At 40.0% G+C, this 18,507-nt stretch overlaps 1 protein-coding gene across 3 annotated transcripts in view; it reads left to right on the plus strand.

Moving 5' to 3' along the window:
• The window catches only part of septin9b (septin 9b), a 71,891-nt gene that overhangs the window by 5,363 nt on the left and 48,021 nt on the right, over positions 1–18,507 (plus strand). The window contains exon 1 of one of the 3 annotated variants that reach the window (XM_069697236.1): positions 9,695–9,783. The exons of 1 other annotated variant lie outside the window; for it this stretch is intronic. In XM_069697236.1, coding sequence (XP_069553337.1) covers positions 9,762–9,783 — 22 coding nt within the window. In that variant the 5' untranslated portion in view covers positions 9,695–9,761. Of the gene's footprint in view, positions 1–9,694; positions 9,784–15,857; positions 16,079–18,507 lie in introns of those variants that run through there. One more of the 3 variants, XM_069697234.1, reaches the window with a different exon arrangement.

An 18,507-nucleotide genomic window follows, 5' to 3' on the forward strand; every position in this document is an offset into this window, starting at 1 on the left:
GGTGAAGTGAACATTTTTATTATTTATTGAGTGTTATTCTCTAACTAAACTCCACAATAACAAACATCACCAAGTATCCCATCAAGCCCAACACATAAAATGTTGGAAATTAGCTGATGGTACGAGCTTATGACAGATATATTTGTATCAGCGTACATGCGAGTCACAAGAAATTATAGTAGTCTACAGAATTGTCAAACATACTATTTTTAGAAGCAGTATCCCTATTACATCTTTTGCCCACTGCAGAGCACTGATTAATTCATTTTTCAGCTGTAAAATGTCCTGCTCATATCTGGGTCACAATATTTTAATGACCACATTCAGGCCATCCTTGCTACTATGTCAAAACCCCCAATTACCCATATCTGCCTCAAAATTTCAGAATGAGTTAGGCTCTCAAGAATTATTTTTTTTTAATCAAATTTTATTGGTAAATCAGAAAGTTCAGATGCTAATCATTTATACTGTACAATACCAAGTGGCTCTGAGCAACACTGCATGTGTGCGTTTGAATCTCTGTCGTTTTGCATTTATTCGGGACGTGTTCCTTTGCCAAACTCCACATGCACAGAGATCACCGCAGAGCTCATGTGTCAGGAACTCGCTCTGTGTGTGTGCATGTGCCTGTGTGTATATATGTGTGTTGAGTATATGTATGCTGTCTGGGTCCGAGTTGTGGATTTATACATCAGGAGCTTGGCATGCTGATTACAGAGGTCTGAAGCCACAGAGAACCACAGGAACTCTCCTCTCCTTCTGCCTCTCTTTCTCTTTCCAGCGTCATCTCTCCATCAGTTCAGGATAATTTGCAGAGATGGAGGTGAAAGCAGCGGGCCTCGGGCTTTGTGTGGCGGGATTCTGTGGCTTATGAAAATCAGCCAAATCACATAGCTTTGCTCCTCTCATCCATGCTCTGTCTAAGCTTACCTTTACTCAATTAGCCGACTCAATGCACAGTTAAGCTGTGTGGACTAAAACAGCACAATGCACAGTGAGGTATATTACACACCGTAGCAAATCCAAAGCACTGCTGACAGACTGTTATTGTTTCAGCTTAACAAATTTCATATGGATTTGAGAAGCTGATTTTATTCTTGCCTCAGTTCCACTCAAAAACCCCAAATTAGTTCTTATAAAACTCCTACGGGGTCAATAAAAGATGCCAGAACTTCCACAGTGGCTTCGACTCTATCTGCAATATCCACATAGTGTCCACATATTTATCAATTACTCAATTGCTCTTATTTCCTGCAAGGGAACTTTGAGGATATTCTATTTGATGTAGACGGCTGCCGGCCCCCTCTCACATCTAATGATTACCTTATGGTGAAGAGGAAATAGCCAGCAGTGTTACCACAGCCATGCTGGGACAGACAGACACACAGACTGCACTACTAGCACTTTTACAGCCTCCGACAGTCCAAGTGACCTGAGAACGGGATTTAAATTGTCAGAGAACTGGAAGAGAGGAGCCTATGTGAGTTATTGCTTAAAGGAATGGGGTTTTCTGTGAACTGGATTTGACTGGACAGACTGTGTGAGTCTGCTTCTGTGTGTATATGTGTGTGCACTGTGTGTGTCATGAGTAATGGGTTCATGTACTGGTTATTGTCATGATTTTTTTTGGTGTTCGTGTAGAGGATTGGTTGAATGCATCACACCACTGACTTGCCAGTTGCTGACTCAACATCAGTAATGACTTTGGCAACGAGTTTTGCGCTTTGTTTGGGCTGCTGATTTTATGAGCTGTGAAACATCTTCGGTGGCTAAACATTTTTAATTGACTGTTAACAGTGATAAAGGTCGGTGTTTCTAGGTAGATTTTTCATTTAGTTTATTTTAATCTGTTTGTTTGTCTACTTTGGTCCAGTCTGTAATATCTCTAACTGTTGCCATTAAATTATTTACAGGCATTCTTGGTTCTCAAAGGATGAATCCTACTGACTGCAGGATCCCTCTGACTTTTTAATTAGACCCACCAAACGGTCAAATGTTTATTTTATGGCCAACACCAGCATTCCATTTACTGTTCGGTAACTGCTAATATGCTACAGCAAGCTGGTGAACATGTTAAACATTATACCTGCAGCACTTCTCTGTTAAATCACAGCCTCACTGGCAGCTATTGTTGTTTTGTAAAGCCTACATGATGTCATAGCCTAAATTAAGTGACACAATCACTGCGTGTCAGTTATCATTATGAACTGGAGCAGACAGATATATGTGACAGAAGGACAAAGAGAAGAGATTCTTTTTCAACTATTTGCTACACAACAACAAGTTTGTTTTGCTTTATATGTTTTTTTTTTTGATAGGCCGTTAAACAGTCTTTTTCAATACTTTAATCCTCATACTGTGTTTTTTGATGCGTGGGTCTGACTTAATTTTTTTGTCGGTAGCGTAATACACCCACACTTTTATTCATACGTTCACTCATCTGCCCTGCTGTATACCAACTCATCTACCCTTTCAATCAACTCAACTAAGGGATGTTTGTGGCTTTGTGGTTGTTATTAATGAAGCGCGTTGAAGTCTGTCCTTAAAGGCTTCCATTAAGCTTAAAAGCAACTGAAAGCCATGACTCTCACAGTGCCGCTAACGTGACCGTAGACTATTCTTACTTTCAGACGGTGAGTGGTTGCCTCTACAGCTGCTGCATGGCAGCATGAATGTTTTGACTTCTGAATCAGAGGAGCCTCCGGTTTCAACTGAAGCCTCCATCAGACTTATCACCACAGGCTGCTGCCGTCCACCAAGTATAATCTCACCACGCAGCCTAAAAGAGGGGGTTCTGTCTAAAAATAGAAGAAATGGTCAGCAACACAACAAGATTAATAGCAAATTTAGCTTGCTATTGTTAGATTGCTATTCTATAAACAATGCTATAAACATTGATTTGTTTTTTTTTGTCGAGGTGTATGATCAACTGAACTCCAATACCTGGAAAAATCTACTCCTATAGTTTCCTTGCTGTAGTGTCTGTGGTTGCCATGGACCCACAATGAGTAGTGGCGGCAAGTTAAAAAAAAAAAAGTTGAACCATCTTTAACCTGCTGTGTGGAACTTTTGTCTGCCCCTTTGGCAGTGAGAATATTTACAAAAACCCTGCACGCTTATGTCATTGGCTCCACTTTAGCCTACTATGTCGCTACTTTTGCGACTGTAAAATGATGTATAAGTTGTTTAGTCATTACAACCACACAATATTACTAATTTCACTCTCAGAAAATGTGATTCATTCAGTCTGATAAGATTTGAAAAGGAAAGAGTTGTGCGATTGAATTATTTTATTCACATTCGAGTTAGCATAGGCCTAAACTGAAAGTTCACTGGTTTGGCCAGTGGAAGCTCTGCATGCTTTTTTGAGTTGCAGTCGGTCATTATTTAAAGCAACTTTATTGTTGTTTATAATGTTATTCATAACGTTACCAACATTTTGTAAATCTTTCCATGGAGAACCATCAAAGGAGCACATGGGAGTCTCAAAAGGGTTTCCCCCTTGAGATTCATAAACTGCATTTAAATGGATTGTTCACCATTCTTAGACACTCAGTCATTCTTTTTATTAAATCCAGGCTATCTTTGTTCACAGCCTTCACTTAGAATCTGTTCACTAGGATGAACCCACTGCACTAATTAATGGGAAACAGACAGTGATCCAGTTTACATTCATACCTGGAATGCATTTTCCTGAAGTTATATGATGCAATGAAAAACGAATCATTAAGTTTATATTAAAGGAAAACAACAGACCGGCTCTTCTCTACAATCAATCAGATTCAGTGGGTACTGTTTGCTGGTCCATGTGGCTGCCATCAAGTTAGGCTGGAAAGTCTGATTAGAAAATAGATACAATCAGCCCTTTTCTACTCCCAGATTGCTATAATGATGTGCACTTACTGTCTAATTGTGTCTGAATGACTCCTGGGTTTGTTGTAATTTAGTTGGATTGCCTTTTTCTTCAGTAGAATAATACTTAAAAGATGAATGTGAAATCTCTCAGGAACAAGCGATTAGAGTGCTTTTTTTTTTATGATGAAGATGTATTTCTTCATGGTTTGTAAGAGTGCAGTTCTAAATTTGGCTTGTGCCGGAGTGATGTGAAGAGTTGTGTCGTCCCTGTACATGCCCCAGGTTGTATGTGTAGGCTTGAGCAGCAGCGGCAGCAGCGGCAAGGGACGCAAATGAGGAGGACAGCACCTTTCTCTCTATCTCTGTCTCTCTCTGTATGTGTATTTGTATGATGGAGATGAAGAAGGGGGAAGAAGAGTGCTGCGTAGCTCTCTGGTGAGGTCATCAGACTGTGGCTTGCAGCACTACATCACATTGTTTTCTCTCTTTCGCTCGCCACCATCTCCTGTGTGCAGACGGAATTCTTGAATCTTTGCTGTTATGTTTGGAGGAAGGAGATCATTTGGTGACTTGAGTGTGTGTGTGCATGTGTGCGTGTGTGCGTGTGTGCGCGTGTGTGCGTGTGTGTGTGCAGTTAAGCATGCCTGTGTGCGCTTTATCTGTGAACAAGTGTTTGCATCATAGCGTGAACATTTAGTGTGAATTACAATGTTTTTGTGTCTGTGTTTTGATAGGTGCTTGTCTGACTGTAAACTCAGAGCCAGATTTACACTTGTGTGTAAAGGAGTTAATGGTTAGCAGCAGTTCTCTTGGCTATAAGCTTTGCCCTGGCTAAAGTGCACCTCCCAAAAAAAGATAAATACCCATGGATGTTGTGGCAGCTACAGCGCACGCTTAGATCACCTTAACCGTGATTAGTTACTTTGTGCTGATCACCAACTTGTCGCCGGTGACACCAGGCAAGTCAAAAACATACACAGTTGTTGTTGTTTTTTTCAAAATCCATCTTCACTGCAAAGCTTCTACATGTTGTCATCGTCACTCTGTCACGGTGAATTAAAAAATGTAGACGTGGTTACTTGGTTTAATGATCGCTCAGCAAATGTCTCCTGTCTTGCTGGCTTTATATAAAAAATGTGAATGAAAGATTTTACACATATACTTGGGGTACACACATAGACTGTATATAAAGTGGACATAGCTTCTGGGTCTGAAAAATGAGGCCGACACGGAAGTAATTAAACCACAAAACTGCTGTGGGCTGCTAGAGTTTGGCTCTAAAAAGGCTCTGGCTCCATAGACTGCCATTCAACTTCTCTCGTGAAATACAAAGTCAATACATTTTTTTCCAGATGTAATTATGTTGTCATCTGCCAAAATCACTCCTACTTATTCGTTTTCTGTCAGTGCATCTGAAATAATCCCATTGTTAACTATTTGATTTTAAAAGCCCTATGCTTGGGGCCGTGTCTGTTTGACTGACGTGCCTGCGGTGCAGTCAGGTTTCCGCTACAAGTGGATGACGTGAAGTGTCATCGGTCAGATTTGTCGCTCGCTCGTCCAAATAGGGTCACGTCTGGCTCCAAAATAACAGGATAGCAATGGCCAAAATACTAACTTGAGGCCTCAGAACGGCAGTTCACCAACCACTGATTTCCGCTTGTATACTGTATATATATATATATATATATATACATATAGTAGGTCTTTTCCATATAGGTTGATTTGGTTTGTCATACCTGGTAAAGCACAGGTGTTACTAATTCTCTTTTAATGAAGGCTGTTCTTTTGTCCCACTAAACCAGTGAGCCAGCATCTATAGTACCAGGACCCTGAAACTAAAGAAGCCTAATGGAATTCAGTCATCATTCATTTTATTATTTACACTTGTGCTTTTCCCACTGTGACATGTCAAAGTGTCTTCCATGGAAAAGTTCAATTAAACTACAATATTGGCTGACTATTTTTCCTTACAACACATCCATATCATCCAGTGGTGTGATCAATAGGCAAAATTCATCACTTAACTATAAATCAATTCCTGAGTGCTGCACATCATGGCACGCATGTTTAATTCTTGTGTTTAGAGTGTCTGCCATGTGCTGTAGATCCCTCTCATGTGTGTTTTCCACCCCTGAAGACACAAGAAGCTTTCAACCCTCACCTTATCTCCTTTCTTCTTCCCTTCCATTTACCTCTTTCACTACTTCCCCTGCTTGCTCCTCCTCTTCTCATTTTATCTTCTCTCTTCTTCTCCCTGTTCTTTCTCCTTCATTGTGCACCGCTGCCCTGCAGGCATCCCTTTAGTGTTGGCCGGCATGCTGGTTAGCTTTTTGTCTGACTGTTACATAACTAAATTTAGCATGTTTGAGTCACGCGTTTGGCCATAGGTCGTGCTCTGAAGTGACGGCTTACATTAATGTGCACCCCAAGGCTCACCATCCACTCTTAGTCAATGTGTGATACACTGTTTTTTACTCGGGTGGGGTGTGGGGGTTGAGTTTGTTCCGCATGAGTGAACAAGTGCACATGTCCATATGTGCCTCGTGACCATCTGCCTGCTCGGGTACAAATATAGGCTACATGTTTGGTATATATAAGTCAATAAAAGAAAGAGGTTGAGCGTGTGTGTGTGTGAAACGAGGGTCTGGCTGCATCTCACCAGCAGGTTTGGATGATGGAAGGGAGAGGTGATGAAAGGTATGAGTGAGGGAGGCTCTTTTGCCATCTTTGATTCAGGTTTGGCTGAATTATGTCTTTTAGAAGCTCAAACGTCCTGGTTTCCCGTAAACTGCTGTAAAATGTTCTCCTGCTGCAGAAAACACTACAATTTATGGACGTATAAAATACAGGTATTCTCACTAAATTCTCACAAAAAGGAACAGTTCCAAAAATAATCCAGCTTTAAAGAGCTGTGTTGATAAATGCATTTTCGTGGCTTTTAATATATATTCATGCTGTTAAAAAAAATTATTTCAATAAATAAAACTGAAAGGTCAGTATTTACTTTGAATAAAGCTCCAGAGTGCTGTAGAGTATCATACACCATAGACTCTCCCCAATGTGGGTTATTTTAGATTATTAGGCAAATGAATAATAAGTGAGTTAATGAAGAAAATAAAAAAATTTCAGAAAAAGATTTTTTTTTTTAAGGATATACAACAACTTCATCTACATGTTGCAGGTAAAGTCATTTTATGCCCTTAATCTTCCTTATTGTATTTAATCGGTCATGTCTTGAATAGTTATTACATAATAAGTACAGGTCCTCCATCCAAATGAGTGTCGATATGGATGTGTCTTTGTCTGTGTGTGAGTGAGAGAGAGATGGTTCCTCTTTGCCTCCATTCAAAAAAAACAGGGAGAGATAAAACCCTTTGTGAATAAAGCAGGAGCAGTGGCTCGTGAGCACAAACACATTTCATATGACTGTATCCACCAACCATGTGTGCATTTACGTGTATGTTTGTGTGTTGTGCATATGAGAGTTAGTCAACAAATAGCACATGTTGTGTGTTTTGATGTGTTGTTGTTTTTTGTTTTTTTTAACCCTGACCCTGTCATTAACGGCGGCTTTGGGAGTCTGGAAAATGATCATGGGGCAGAAAAAGCCAGTGGCCAAAAGAGACACGTCTCTATTTTTATAAGCACTTCCGTGTCACAGCATCAACATCCTGCTTTCAATATGGATTCAGATCCAAAGACTTGTTTATAATGTATCTGCTTTTACTCTGATCTCTGGTTTGAACGATCACCTTCGTCATTTAATGTAATTGATTACTGTGTAGTTGTGGTTATCACTCTCAGCCTTTCAAAATAAACTAATCTGAGATTGATTGTCCCAAATAACAACCCCATAATTTATACATATATTGATGAATACTTAGAAATAGAAACGTAAATAGAAACTTAACACAGCGCATTTCCATGCTTTATATTGCATAATATCAGTAAAATTGGCCTGAGTAGCAAACCAGCCGGATCAACTGACTCTTCTTTTAAATCCTTTAATGCACTTACTGCATCTACTTCCTTCCCTCCTAAATTATAATTGGGTAAGTTTTTAGTTTTTTTTTACTTGTTCTGTTTATTTTCGGGTATTTTGTAAACCTGCAAGAAATGTGCTATGTATATAAAGATTATGATTATCACTATTATTTTTGAACATTTTAAATAAATAGCCAAATAACACTGAATAGGCTTAGATCTTTTTTTAATCTGATCATTGGCCAAATCTGCTCAAATTCTTACATTGCACCTACACTTGACTGCCTCTAATCTGCTCTGTTTCTTCCCACTCCTCTTCTGTAGATGTCAGAAAAGGCCTCAGGGGCCTCAGTGGGTGTGTCTTTGTATGTGTGTGTGTGAATTTTCCTATATCACTCAGGCTCTACTGTTTGTGTTTATTTCATGGATAAATGTTGCAAATTAGGAAATTATGTGAAGATTCTTCCTCTTATGAGCTCCTACATCTGAAACACACAAAATTAAACAATCTTGGCCAAAACAACTAAATGTGAGGTCAGATGGAAAAAGGTTTGCCATCAATGCATGTTTGGCGGAACACCAGGTGATGTCACTGAAGAAAGATGTTCCTGTAGACTCCCACTGCCTGTGTGTGTTTTTGTCCTCTGTCCATGTTGGCATGCTTTGTTTTGTGTAGATAAAAGTACAGTAAATACATGTGCGTGAGACTAGTTGTGTAGCTGTGTATACATCTTTAAGGCAGGGGTTTAAGAAGCGATGTTCCTTGTAAGAAAGAGGAAGAAGAAGTGAGCTGTTTGGCTCACACTCCTCTTTCTCTCCCTGACAGGAAAAACAAAGATTGGTGTGTGTCAGTTTGTGTGTTATGTTTATGGGACTTTCTCGCCAATACAGCAGCTTGCTAAGTGGCCCTTGAACTTGTAAGGGGTCCAGCACTGTGTGTGTGTGTGTGTGTGTGTGTGTGTGTGTGTGTGTGTGTGTGTGTGTGTGTGTGTGTGTGTGTGTGTGTGTGTGTGTGTGTGTGTGTGTGTGTGTGTGTGTGTGTGTGTGTGTGTGTGTGTGTATGTATGCGCGTGAGACACTTGTGCAGAAGGTTAACAGTCTTACCGGCTGAGACCTTGTAATGCTGATTATTAGTAGGTTATAAAGAAGCCTTATTGAGACATACTTCCTGTATGAGTGGCCTGAACAGGAGTGGTTTCAGACAAAGATTGTTACAAATGCTCTTCAGTCCACTCAGAGACCGTCATTGTGTTGTTTGAATTGTAGGTATTATGTGGGTTTGTACATCCTCAGAGTGCAATTGGTATGGCCATGATGACATGGCAGTGGTGTGTGTTGTTATAGTGCAGAATCTCCTGGTGGACTGTTGGAGTTTTTCCTCTTGTAATAAGTGGACCGAGTTTATTTTCAGAGGAGGACCTTCGGCCGAATGGGCTGAGGCTCTATGTCAAAGACGCAACCCAGCTACAGTGTCAAAGGAGCAAGAGAGATAAAGAGAAAGAAAGCTTGCTTTAGTAAAAGGGAATAATAGAAAACATTGGACAAAGTAGAGAGAGAAAAGAGGATCAATGAAAAAGTGTTCACTGTGATAAAATGTGTGTTGGATAGAAAGTTATGACAGAAAAAGCTAAGAAAGCAAGAACAGAGGGACTCCATATGACTCGCACATGGCTGTGGATGTCTGTTCTGCTCACTTGTTATCCGGACAGACTGAAGACATTAAAACTTGGAGGAAGTAAGAGCAAGGGAGACGGAGGGAGCAAAACCGAGGGAGGAGAGAGGGAGGGTTGAAAGAGGGGGACAGGGTGACTAAGTCAAGAGAAAGGGGAAGTCTCCATGCAGAAAAAATAGCAGGGGAAGGAAGGAGAGGAGAAAAAAGCAAGAGGTTACATGTGGCTATCTGAGGTAGCCGTTGAGTTATGGAGCGAGACAGAATAGCTGGTAAGTTGTGGCTTTTTTGTTTTTATTTGATTTTTAAAGGCATATTTTTTCATCTCGTTTTCATTTCTCTTTGTTAGACTAGAGAGGAAGCAGCTTCAGCTAGAAGCCACCCGGCTTGTGTTTGCTTTGCTTGGTCAGTTACAGTGGAAGCAGCCGCTTAGAGACCTCTGAGTGTGTCAACTGAACCCCTCTGAATTGAATGGGCAGCCACAGTACAATAAGCTCATTGTGAGGAGCACAAAATATTTCTGACTCCATACGCAGAACAACAGTGAGCACTTCTCCTGTGATGAGCTGTCAGACACGACTTCCTAGAATGAGGAATCATTATCTTCTAGTGCAAAGTGGATGCTGCACTATAAGTGGCAGCCTTGGATACTGCCTTGACCCACATGCAAAAATTAAGCCCATCAGTAGAGTTAAATCATCACATGATTCAACTACGAGCTGTGGAGTCCAGTTGTCAGATTAAGTCTAACTGGCACACTTGCCGTATTTATAAGTTAAGAGGGATCGAGAGCAGAGCTCATATGTCTCCTATGATTTAGCTTTTGACAGACTCTTGAGGAATTTTTAGGTTACATCGAACTCTATATACTGTCCTGTATCTGCTGAGTTGTAACTGTGTTATATTCAGAACAGGGACATTCTCACTGGAGATACTTCTTAATTCCTTAATTTTTTTTCTTTAACGTGTGGTGTGTTTAGTGGTAATGGAGATTAAGTGGACTGTCCTGTATCTGCTGAGTTGTAACTGTGTTATATTCAGAACAGGGACATTCTCACTGGAGATACTTCTTAATTCCTTAATTTTTTTTCTTTAACGTGTGGTGTGTTTAGTGGTAATGGAGATTAAGTGGAGCTTCTGTTCAGGCCCAGGTACAGTATGTTCAGTCTGCACTGAGAGGATAAGACTAATCTAGCATCTTAAAGTTATTAAAGCTTGGCATCAAGCTGAGCGACATTCTACAAATTACCCTTTAATTTGACCATTAATGAGGTGGCTGAGCTCAGCTGGTCACTTTGCACACAGATTTTTAATTCCACTTGGTGGCACTGTTGCAGTGTCATTTCTTCCTCTTGAGTGCAGCCACCATTTCCCCAAATGTTCCATTGTGGATGATTCATCTTTTGCAGTTTTTTTTTTTTTTTTTTTTTTAATGGGAGGTAGAGGAATTTTGTAAAGACTGACACAGATGGTGTGAGAGGACAGTGTAGTAGAGAGATGAGGTGGCAGAGAATATTTTTTCCTCCAAGGTAACACTGTAGTCAGACATGAGTTCACCCCTGACTTCTCTCTTTTGAGGAAGTCTTGCATGGGCTAGGCTACTTCCTGGTTTTCAACCTGTGTTTTGGAGCACTGTTTGGACCTGTTGTGTTGACAACAACCACAGCCCCTACCCCACCCACCTTCAGACTTGGTTTTGATAGCGATAGGAACTGAGACTGTGCAACTTTTGTCCCCTTAATTCTGTATGCATCAATAACACCACCATCTTGAATGAGTGTCTCCTGCGTTCCTTTTCCCTGTCTGTTCAGGATTACAATAATACGTTCAGTGTGAGATGTCATCTGCCATGGCTGTCTAATATGGTCTCCACATTGACTTGTTGTAATTGCTAATTGGTGATGTGCTGCCTTTAAAACACAACAAACGGGGAAAGAAATGTCAGATTCGGTCTGTAAAAAGAGAAACAGTTGTGTCATGTTGTTTTATGTTCTGCCAATTAAACAGGAAGGAATTCACTGCCTTGTCTGTGGGGAGGACAGTGATTTCAGTATTTGTGTGGCCTGTTTAGTATCAATTTAACGACAATAAAAGCAATGATTCAGTAGTTGGAGTTGGGGATTACAAGTGAGACGGTCACAATCCTCTCTGATAGTTTTTGAAAGTTGATTCAGTCCCTAGGGGAAATAAAGCAAACAAAACCTGCTTTTGTTAACATGAAGACTTTAAGACTTTAGGGCATTCCATGGGAACAGTGAATACACAGTAAAGATAAATATCAACACCATAGAACATAAATACACATGTATATCAATAAAAAAGAATATGAAAAAAATGTAAAGAGCTAAATACAGTGTAGTTGCCATACTCCACAAATATAAAACACTAAATATTATATCTACAATCCACAATATGAAGAATATGCACTCTAAATATAATACATATAAACACAGCTTAACATGTAGTAGCATATACAAGTGTGCAAAGTTGTTGACCAACTAAATACTAAAACATTAGTATAGACTGAATATATATTGTTTTATCATTTAAAATGTTACAAACTTCTTTTTGTTTAATTTAATTTTGCTGTCTATTTAAAATGTTAAGCAAATAGTTCTTTTGACATTTGCCCTCTCATGCATAGGAATTTGTACATTTTTAAGTGTCTAAATCGTTTTTGAGGCCACTATACACTTAAGTGAACGAGCTGTGTTTCACAAGGTTCAATGTCAAATTGGCTTTTAATTCGGTAGAAGTTCAACAGAACATGAACAGACAGACTGTTCATGTTCTGTTGGACTTCTATCATCTGTCTTTAATTCACTATTGACTCTTTCTGCACATAAATCTGTGGTTTTAGAAGTGCTGATGTGCTGTAGCCACTCTGAGACCTGCTTATACCTCACCCTACAACACACATGAACGTAACCCCCACCCACATCCACAAATATACACGAACCCAGAGTTAGAGGAAATCAAGCAAATCACTCAGCTCACCATGTTCCGTAAAAGAAGTGTATAGGATATCCTGTATGAGTGAACGCCCCGCAGCTCTCCTCCCAATACCCTCCCAGTATCTCACCTCATATTGTTTCTCAGATGATTATTTAGTAATGATAAATCAGGGAGCCATGAAAACAGCTGGCATAGGGAGTAAAGGAAACAGACCGGGAAGCCCCACCTTCATTCCTCCCGAGGGAGGATTCAGATTGGTGATATTATTCAATGTGATGGAAACACGGGTCAATCCAGGGCTGGTGTAACAGAGATAGGAAAACTCCTCTGTGAGAGTCCATTCAGGAGATCACTTACAAGCTGCTGTTCTATTGTGGTCTGCGAGTTGCAAAGAGGAAATCAGCTGGCGTCAAAATATGAACATAAAGGAAAACTGAGTGCGAGGAACTTGCAGTTCATGTGCAAAATACCCAACTTTTCATGTCACATGCTGCATATGTCACCATAAAACATATGTACATAGCCTCTTGTTAAAATGTCTGGTAACTTTCATATGATGCATTGTTTGCTTAAACAATATATATGCATATATAGATATCACAGACTCCACATATTGGTGTTATAAATACCATTTAGGCTCAGAAGAAGAATTTCTTACACAGTGAGTAACCTCCAAATCTTAAAACCACAACAGCCTCATCGCTGCCAGCACAAATTGTCCATGTAGCTCTAAAGCCAATTGAAAAATCGTACTATTAGGGAAAACATTTATTATGGTTTTTCCAAAGAACTGTCATGATAATACAAACGTACATGTGAGTAGTGGCACAGAGGCAACTCATTTACAGCGAAGCCTGAACTCTTCCTGCTCCTCCAAAACCCTCTTATGATTTTTTTTCATGAAGCAGTCAGTTGTTTCCATTTTCCCTTCACCCTCTTTTGATTTGCGCAGCGCTTTTAATATTAAGTGCATAGTATAGTGAACTAACTAATTCCACTAACACTCAGAAGTGTGATTCTGCCACGCTTCCTGGCTGATCAACTTTAAAAGGTGTTATTTAGATCACCACTGAAAAGCACACACATCAGCTCATCTGGGAAAATAGAGGTAACACTTAAATATAGAGAGGTTGGTTTTGTGGGACTTCCTGCCAATAATTGCTTGCGGTTGGGCTGAATTCCTGTCTAAAGTAGGCTACATAAGAAATGTCTCCTGCCTGAATGTCATATTGATATAGAAAACAAAGGGATTTAATAGCTTGTGCACGTGAGTAGGTGACATTTTACACATTACTGACTTGTTCCAAAGATTATCAAGCATATTTCTGTTAGCAACCTACTGCATTTTTAACTGTCAAAGTAAAACTTAAACAGAAACGATAAACAAAGTTGGATTCATAAAGGCAACAATCAAATAAATCTGTAGAGAAATGGACATTTACGGTCTTTACAAGCTACAAAATGTATAACAAATCCCATAGTCCAATAAAGATGAATTTATCATGAATCATAAAGTACTTGCATTTCTAATTGGATTGCACACTTTCACACTGCTCAAAGGTACTAAACAAACACAACTCTGGTGTCCCTCAGAAAGACTAAATGCCTGTGTGGTGCAGAGACAGATTTATCCTTCTATGTGCAAAGGCCTCTGTGTTTACAGTGCTATTTCAGGGGCACAGACGCACACAAACACACACAAAAACACTCATGTCCACAGTCACAGTCAAAAAACCACATGTAGACAGTCATATATTCAAATAAGGTTACTCACAGTGTAAACACTCATCACATATACAGGCTTCTCCAAAGTTTGGAGTTTTCCCTCATTCTGTCACTCAGTTTTGCCTCACAGCCAGTACAGAGCATGTTGATATGCCAAGGGTCAGATATTCTTCCTAGTTAAGGTCCTTGTGTATCCTTAATCCTTGATGGATTTAAGCAACATGCACCACTGGGTGTGCCATGTCTGTTCTTTGTCCTGAGACCTCTTCACAGTGCCTGTATGGAGTAACCAGACTGCTCCACAAACACAGTGTTATTCTGTGTTACTATCGACCTCTCAGGTGTTAGGGTTAGGGGCCTCTGGGTGGGCTTGGCACCCTTTATGCATCCTTTAGAAAGGAGCTTTTTTTATTCAAATGGGATTTCCCACATGTACCAGGCACTCTTTTGTGCCTTTTTGCCTTCTCTGAGGGTGAAAGACTGTATGTGATTTATCATATCTGACGTGTGACAGTGTCCCTTGACTATCTACAAGTGGAAATATCAGCTTCCTGTGGCCTTTAGTTTTAAGTTTCCTCTGAGTGCTGATTGGGGATCAGCTCCGACATTCACTGATATGACCTTTTACATTCAGTATGGAAGTGGTAAAAGTAACCCAAGGTCAGTGAATATTCAGTGTTGGGTTTATTCGCTTTGAAAGCTGCTCACTCATAAATAATCAGCACTTGGAGTAATAGCATCAATATTGCATTGTTTGCCCAGTAGATCCATGGACAAGAAATTCTGCACATCCCACAGGGAGAAGGTGGACATGGTTAAGTAAATGCAGGGCTAACTTTGATATTTCATCACTTTGGATTATTTTATCAACACCTTTTCAACATTGTTTCTCTGTCACTGCAAAGATCAGCCACTAAATTAGCAAAAGCAGCTTCAAGGATGAGCAATGTAACCGTAGCCGTCACATCAAAAGCAACCTTTTCATCAGTGTCCCTGCCAAAAGAAGTGCAACAGTGCCAGATTACCTGGTCAGATGTGTCCACTAAGCTCAAATTCCCATGTTCTACCTGATAACACAGTCACTGAGGGCAGGTTGGTGCACGAATCACTTGCTGATTGCCCAGAGGCACCGTTGTATATCCCTAATGTCAACTTTCCCCAGGAAGTCTCTCAGGTTTTCATGTCGTAGGAAAGCAGCTACTACAAAAGTGGCTACACTTTAATTAACATGCCAGCCAGTTTGTAGAGGTTGTTTACTCAAAACTGAAGTCTCCCTTTAACTGTAGTTCCTCTGTAGTTGTGACAGAGGGAAATTGTTCTTTATGAAGGCCAGTTGAAGAGCCACAGCTGCAACACAGGATCTCGTCTGATTGCCTGTTAACTGTTTAAAGTGACTGTGTGACATGTTGTCCACTTTCACTGTCGGAGCTGCTCGGCAGCTGATTGAGGAAATCAAACCTGAGAGCCACTTTGGTCGAAAAAGGTCTCAGGGGTATGGTAGCGTCTGTTGTCTACATGAATGCCTGTGCGTGCATGTACGACTGTGTGGGGGGCAGGGGAAACACACATACACAGGACATAAGGAAGTGGGGTGGAGGGGGGTGTGCTTATAACTACAGGGAGGAGGAGAAGGGAGGAGGCTCGCCTTTTCGCTCTCTCTGAAGTCTGAATGCAGCAATATAGAAAAGTTAGAGGGAAGTCAGGGAAAATAAGTTGCTCCTTTAAGAGAAAGTTGTGGGATTGAACTTGTTCCTCATTGAATCTATTTTGGAGTTTCTTCACAATTAACAGGGAACCACTTCAAAGTTTGGTGAAATTTTGTGTCTGAAAAAATGTCTGATTCTGGAGTCAACCCACACTTGGAGGGAATTATTTCAGATTTTGAAGGTTTGATATTTATTTTCTTTATTTCTTTCTCGCAATGTTTATACTGGCAGTTTATGGCGAGCAGCAACGTCTGTCAGACATATTCTGTCTGGGAATGGTATCAATATTGACGAATATCTTTCCACTTGATGTGAATGTACTCTGTGTGTATAATATCTTACATGTATTTTTATGGAGAAGGGAACTGCTGTTCATGTGTGTATGTCTGCTTGTTAACCGTGTTAAAAACAGGGCGGTGCGCCTATGCAAACCAAGACCCTGCAGCCTATAATCTGTTATTGATTATACACAAGTTACGTCAATAATAGAAACAAACAGCACTGACACCACATTAGTCCAGCACTGGAAACACTAAGAGCGAGGCGAAACCCCAGCACTGAGACCTAACATCTGTCTGATCCCTCATACAAAATTTACAGCTGAATCTCTCCTTTGTTTGTGCTGGTGCTGTGTGGAACTGGCATCCATTCCCTTTGTCACCCTTTTCCTCTGCCATCCTATCTTTCTTCCTTCCCCTCGTCTCTATTTCCTGTTCCTCTTCCAATCGGTCCCTTCAGCTGCTGTTTGGCCTCATGCTTACTGTGGGATCACGTGGGGCTGATGCTGCAGGTAGAAGTCACAAAGACTTTTAGTTTTACAATAATAACCAGATTATTGGATTATTATTTTCTGGCTGTGTTTGAATAGTTCAGGTAACAGAACATATGTGGAATAAGATGGTTTACAATGGTTCAGAGGAAAGAGTGTTCACTATCAAACTAGTTTGCAACACTGTGTTCTCCAAATTGATGTTACTGTGTCTAAAATGTACAGCTGGAAAGTCAAAGAGTGCTTCAGCTGTTTTGTGCTCATTGTTTTATTTATTACTGCATCCCTTTATCTGACTACAATATTCAGTTCAGAGGTTTCTTTATGTCAGTTTCAATAGTTATATATATATTTTTTACACCAGAACCAATGTATTAACTGTTACATTTAACAAGCGTATTTTTTTCAGGACATATGGCAAACAGAATTTAAAAAAAATCTCCTCTGATATGATGAATAGGAGACAGCTTGGGATACTTCCTACTGAGAACCTTTTGTTGTTTTGCCTTGTGCTGCTCTTTATCAGACACGAGAATGTTAACCAGACGTATATTTGCTAAACCAACCAGGTAGTTCCCAACTTTCAAGGCCAAAGCTTCAGGGTTAGAAAAAACATAGACAAAGCATAAATCTCATGTGGACCTTGTTGGACTTTAGGTTTGTCAAGAGATCATTTTACTTTTAGATGATTATATTACAATAGGTACAATATTAGATGCAACCTAGTGCTTCATTAAGGGAGGCAAAATATTCTTCTAACACATATTTTGGTGGTAATATTTGGTTTAATGAAGGTTACCTGAAAACTTCAAAATTAAGTAAGAGTAAAGCCAAAACTAGTTTTCTCTCCAAGTGTATACAGTGCACTGATAGCACTGAGAACTGCTAATAACTTGGCTACCGAAAGCCCCCTCTGTATCAGATAGTTCTCCTAAATCGCATATTATTACTCTGATTTTGGATCATATGAACTCAGTTTTTCCATCTAGGGTAGAAACAACTGTACAGAGAGGTGCACGGCGAGCACTTTACTGAATAAATCCTCATTTTTATCTTGGATCATTATGTTTTCCAGCACATTGCACTGCCCTGTATCTCACATTGAGGGGAAAATGGACACAGAAAAGGAAAGGGATTTTAATTGGTAAGCACGTTGAAGATGGAATAATGCCTGTTTGGATGGTCCCGTGAGCGGGACGATTATGAAAAACGGGTGATAGAAAATACCATAGAAACCACACACTGAAACAATATTATGATTTTCTAAAAGGTAGAAAGTGCCTATGCTGAACCTAAACTAATGAGTCATCAGAGAATCAGCCCAGAATAAGCCCTTACTTGTATATTCACAGAGGTTTTGTACATGGGCTCCCTCTGTTTTTGCCAACCTAAACTGAGCACAGTTATTTGGACTTTTAGGTCTGCACAAAAGGTGCCACGTTTTACTCTGACCATGTAGACACAGAGGAAATTAACATTGAAACGAAGAGACTGTGTCTGGTACATTTTCTAAACCTGGCAGAATGGGCAGTGTGTCATTAAACTGGTCTGAGTGGATTATGTGCGTAAATAAACATGTTCTTAACAGTTCTTTGTGGTCCTATTCATTCGAGGGAAGATTTATAGAGCGCAGGTGGCATGTAAGTCATATGCCTTGTTAAACCAGTATATATTTTGATCTGCATGTCATTTGGCTAAACTTTTTGTTTGTCAGTCTATTGGTGCTGCTGGTGCCATGAAAATCTACACACATATAGAGATCAAAGATAAAGCTGACAGCATCATTATGTTCCTATTCCAGTAATTCACTCACAGATGCAGTGAACACACTTCTTGAAAAA

This window comes from Brachyistius frenatus, unplaced genomic scaffold, assembly GCF_029030835.1.
Source record: "Brachyistius frenatus isolate BFR_SWC_R1_liver_20210118 unplaced genomic scaffold, ASM2903083v1 Contig_23, whole genome shotgun sequence".
Lineage (NCBI taxonomy): Eukaryota > Metazoa > Chordata > Actinopteri > Embiotocidae > Brachyistius > Brachyistius frenatus.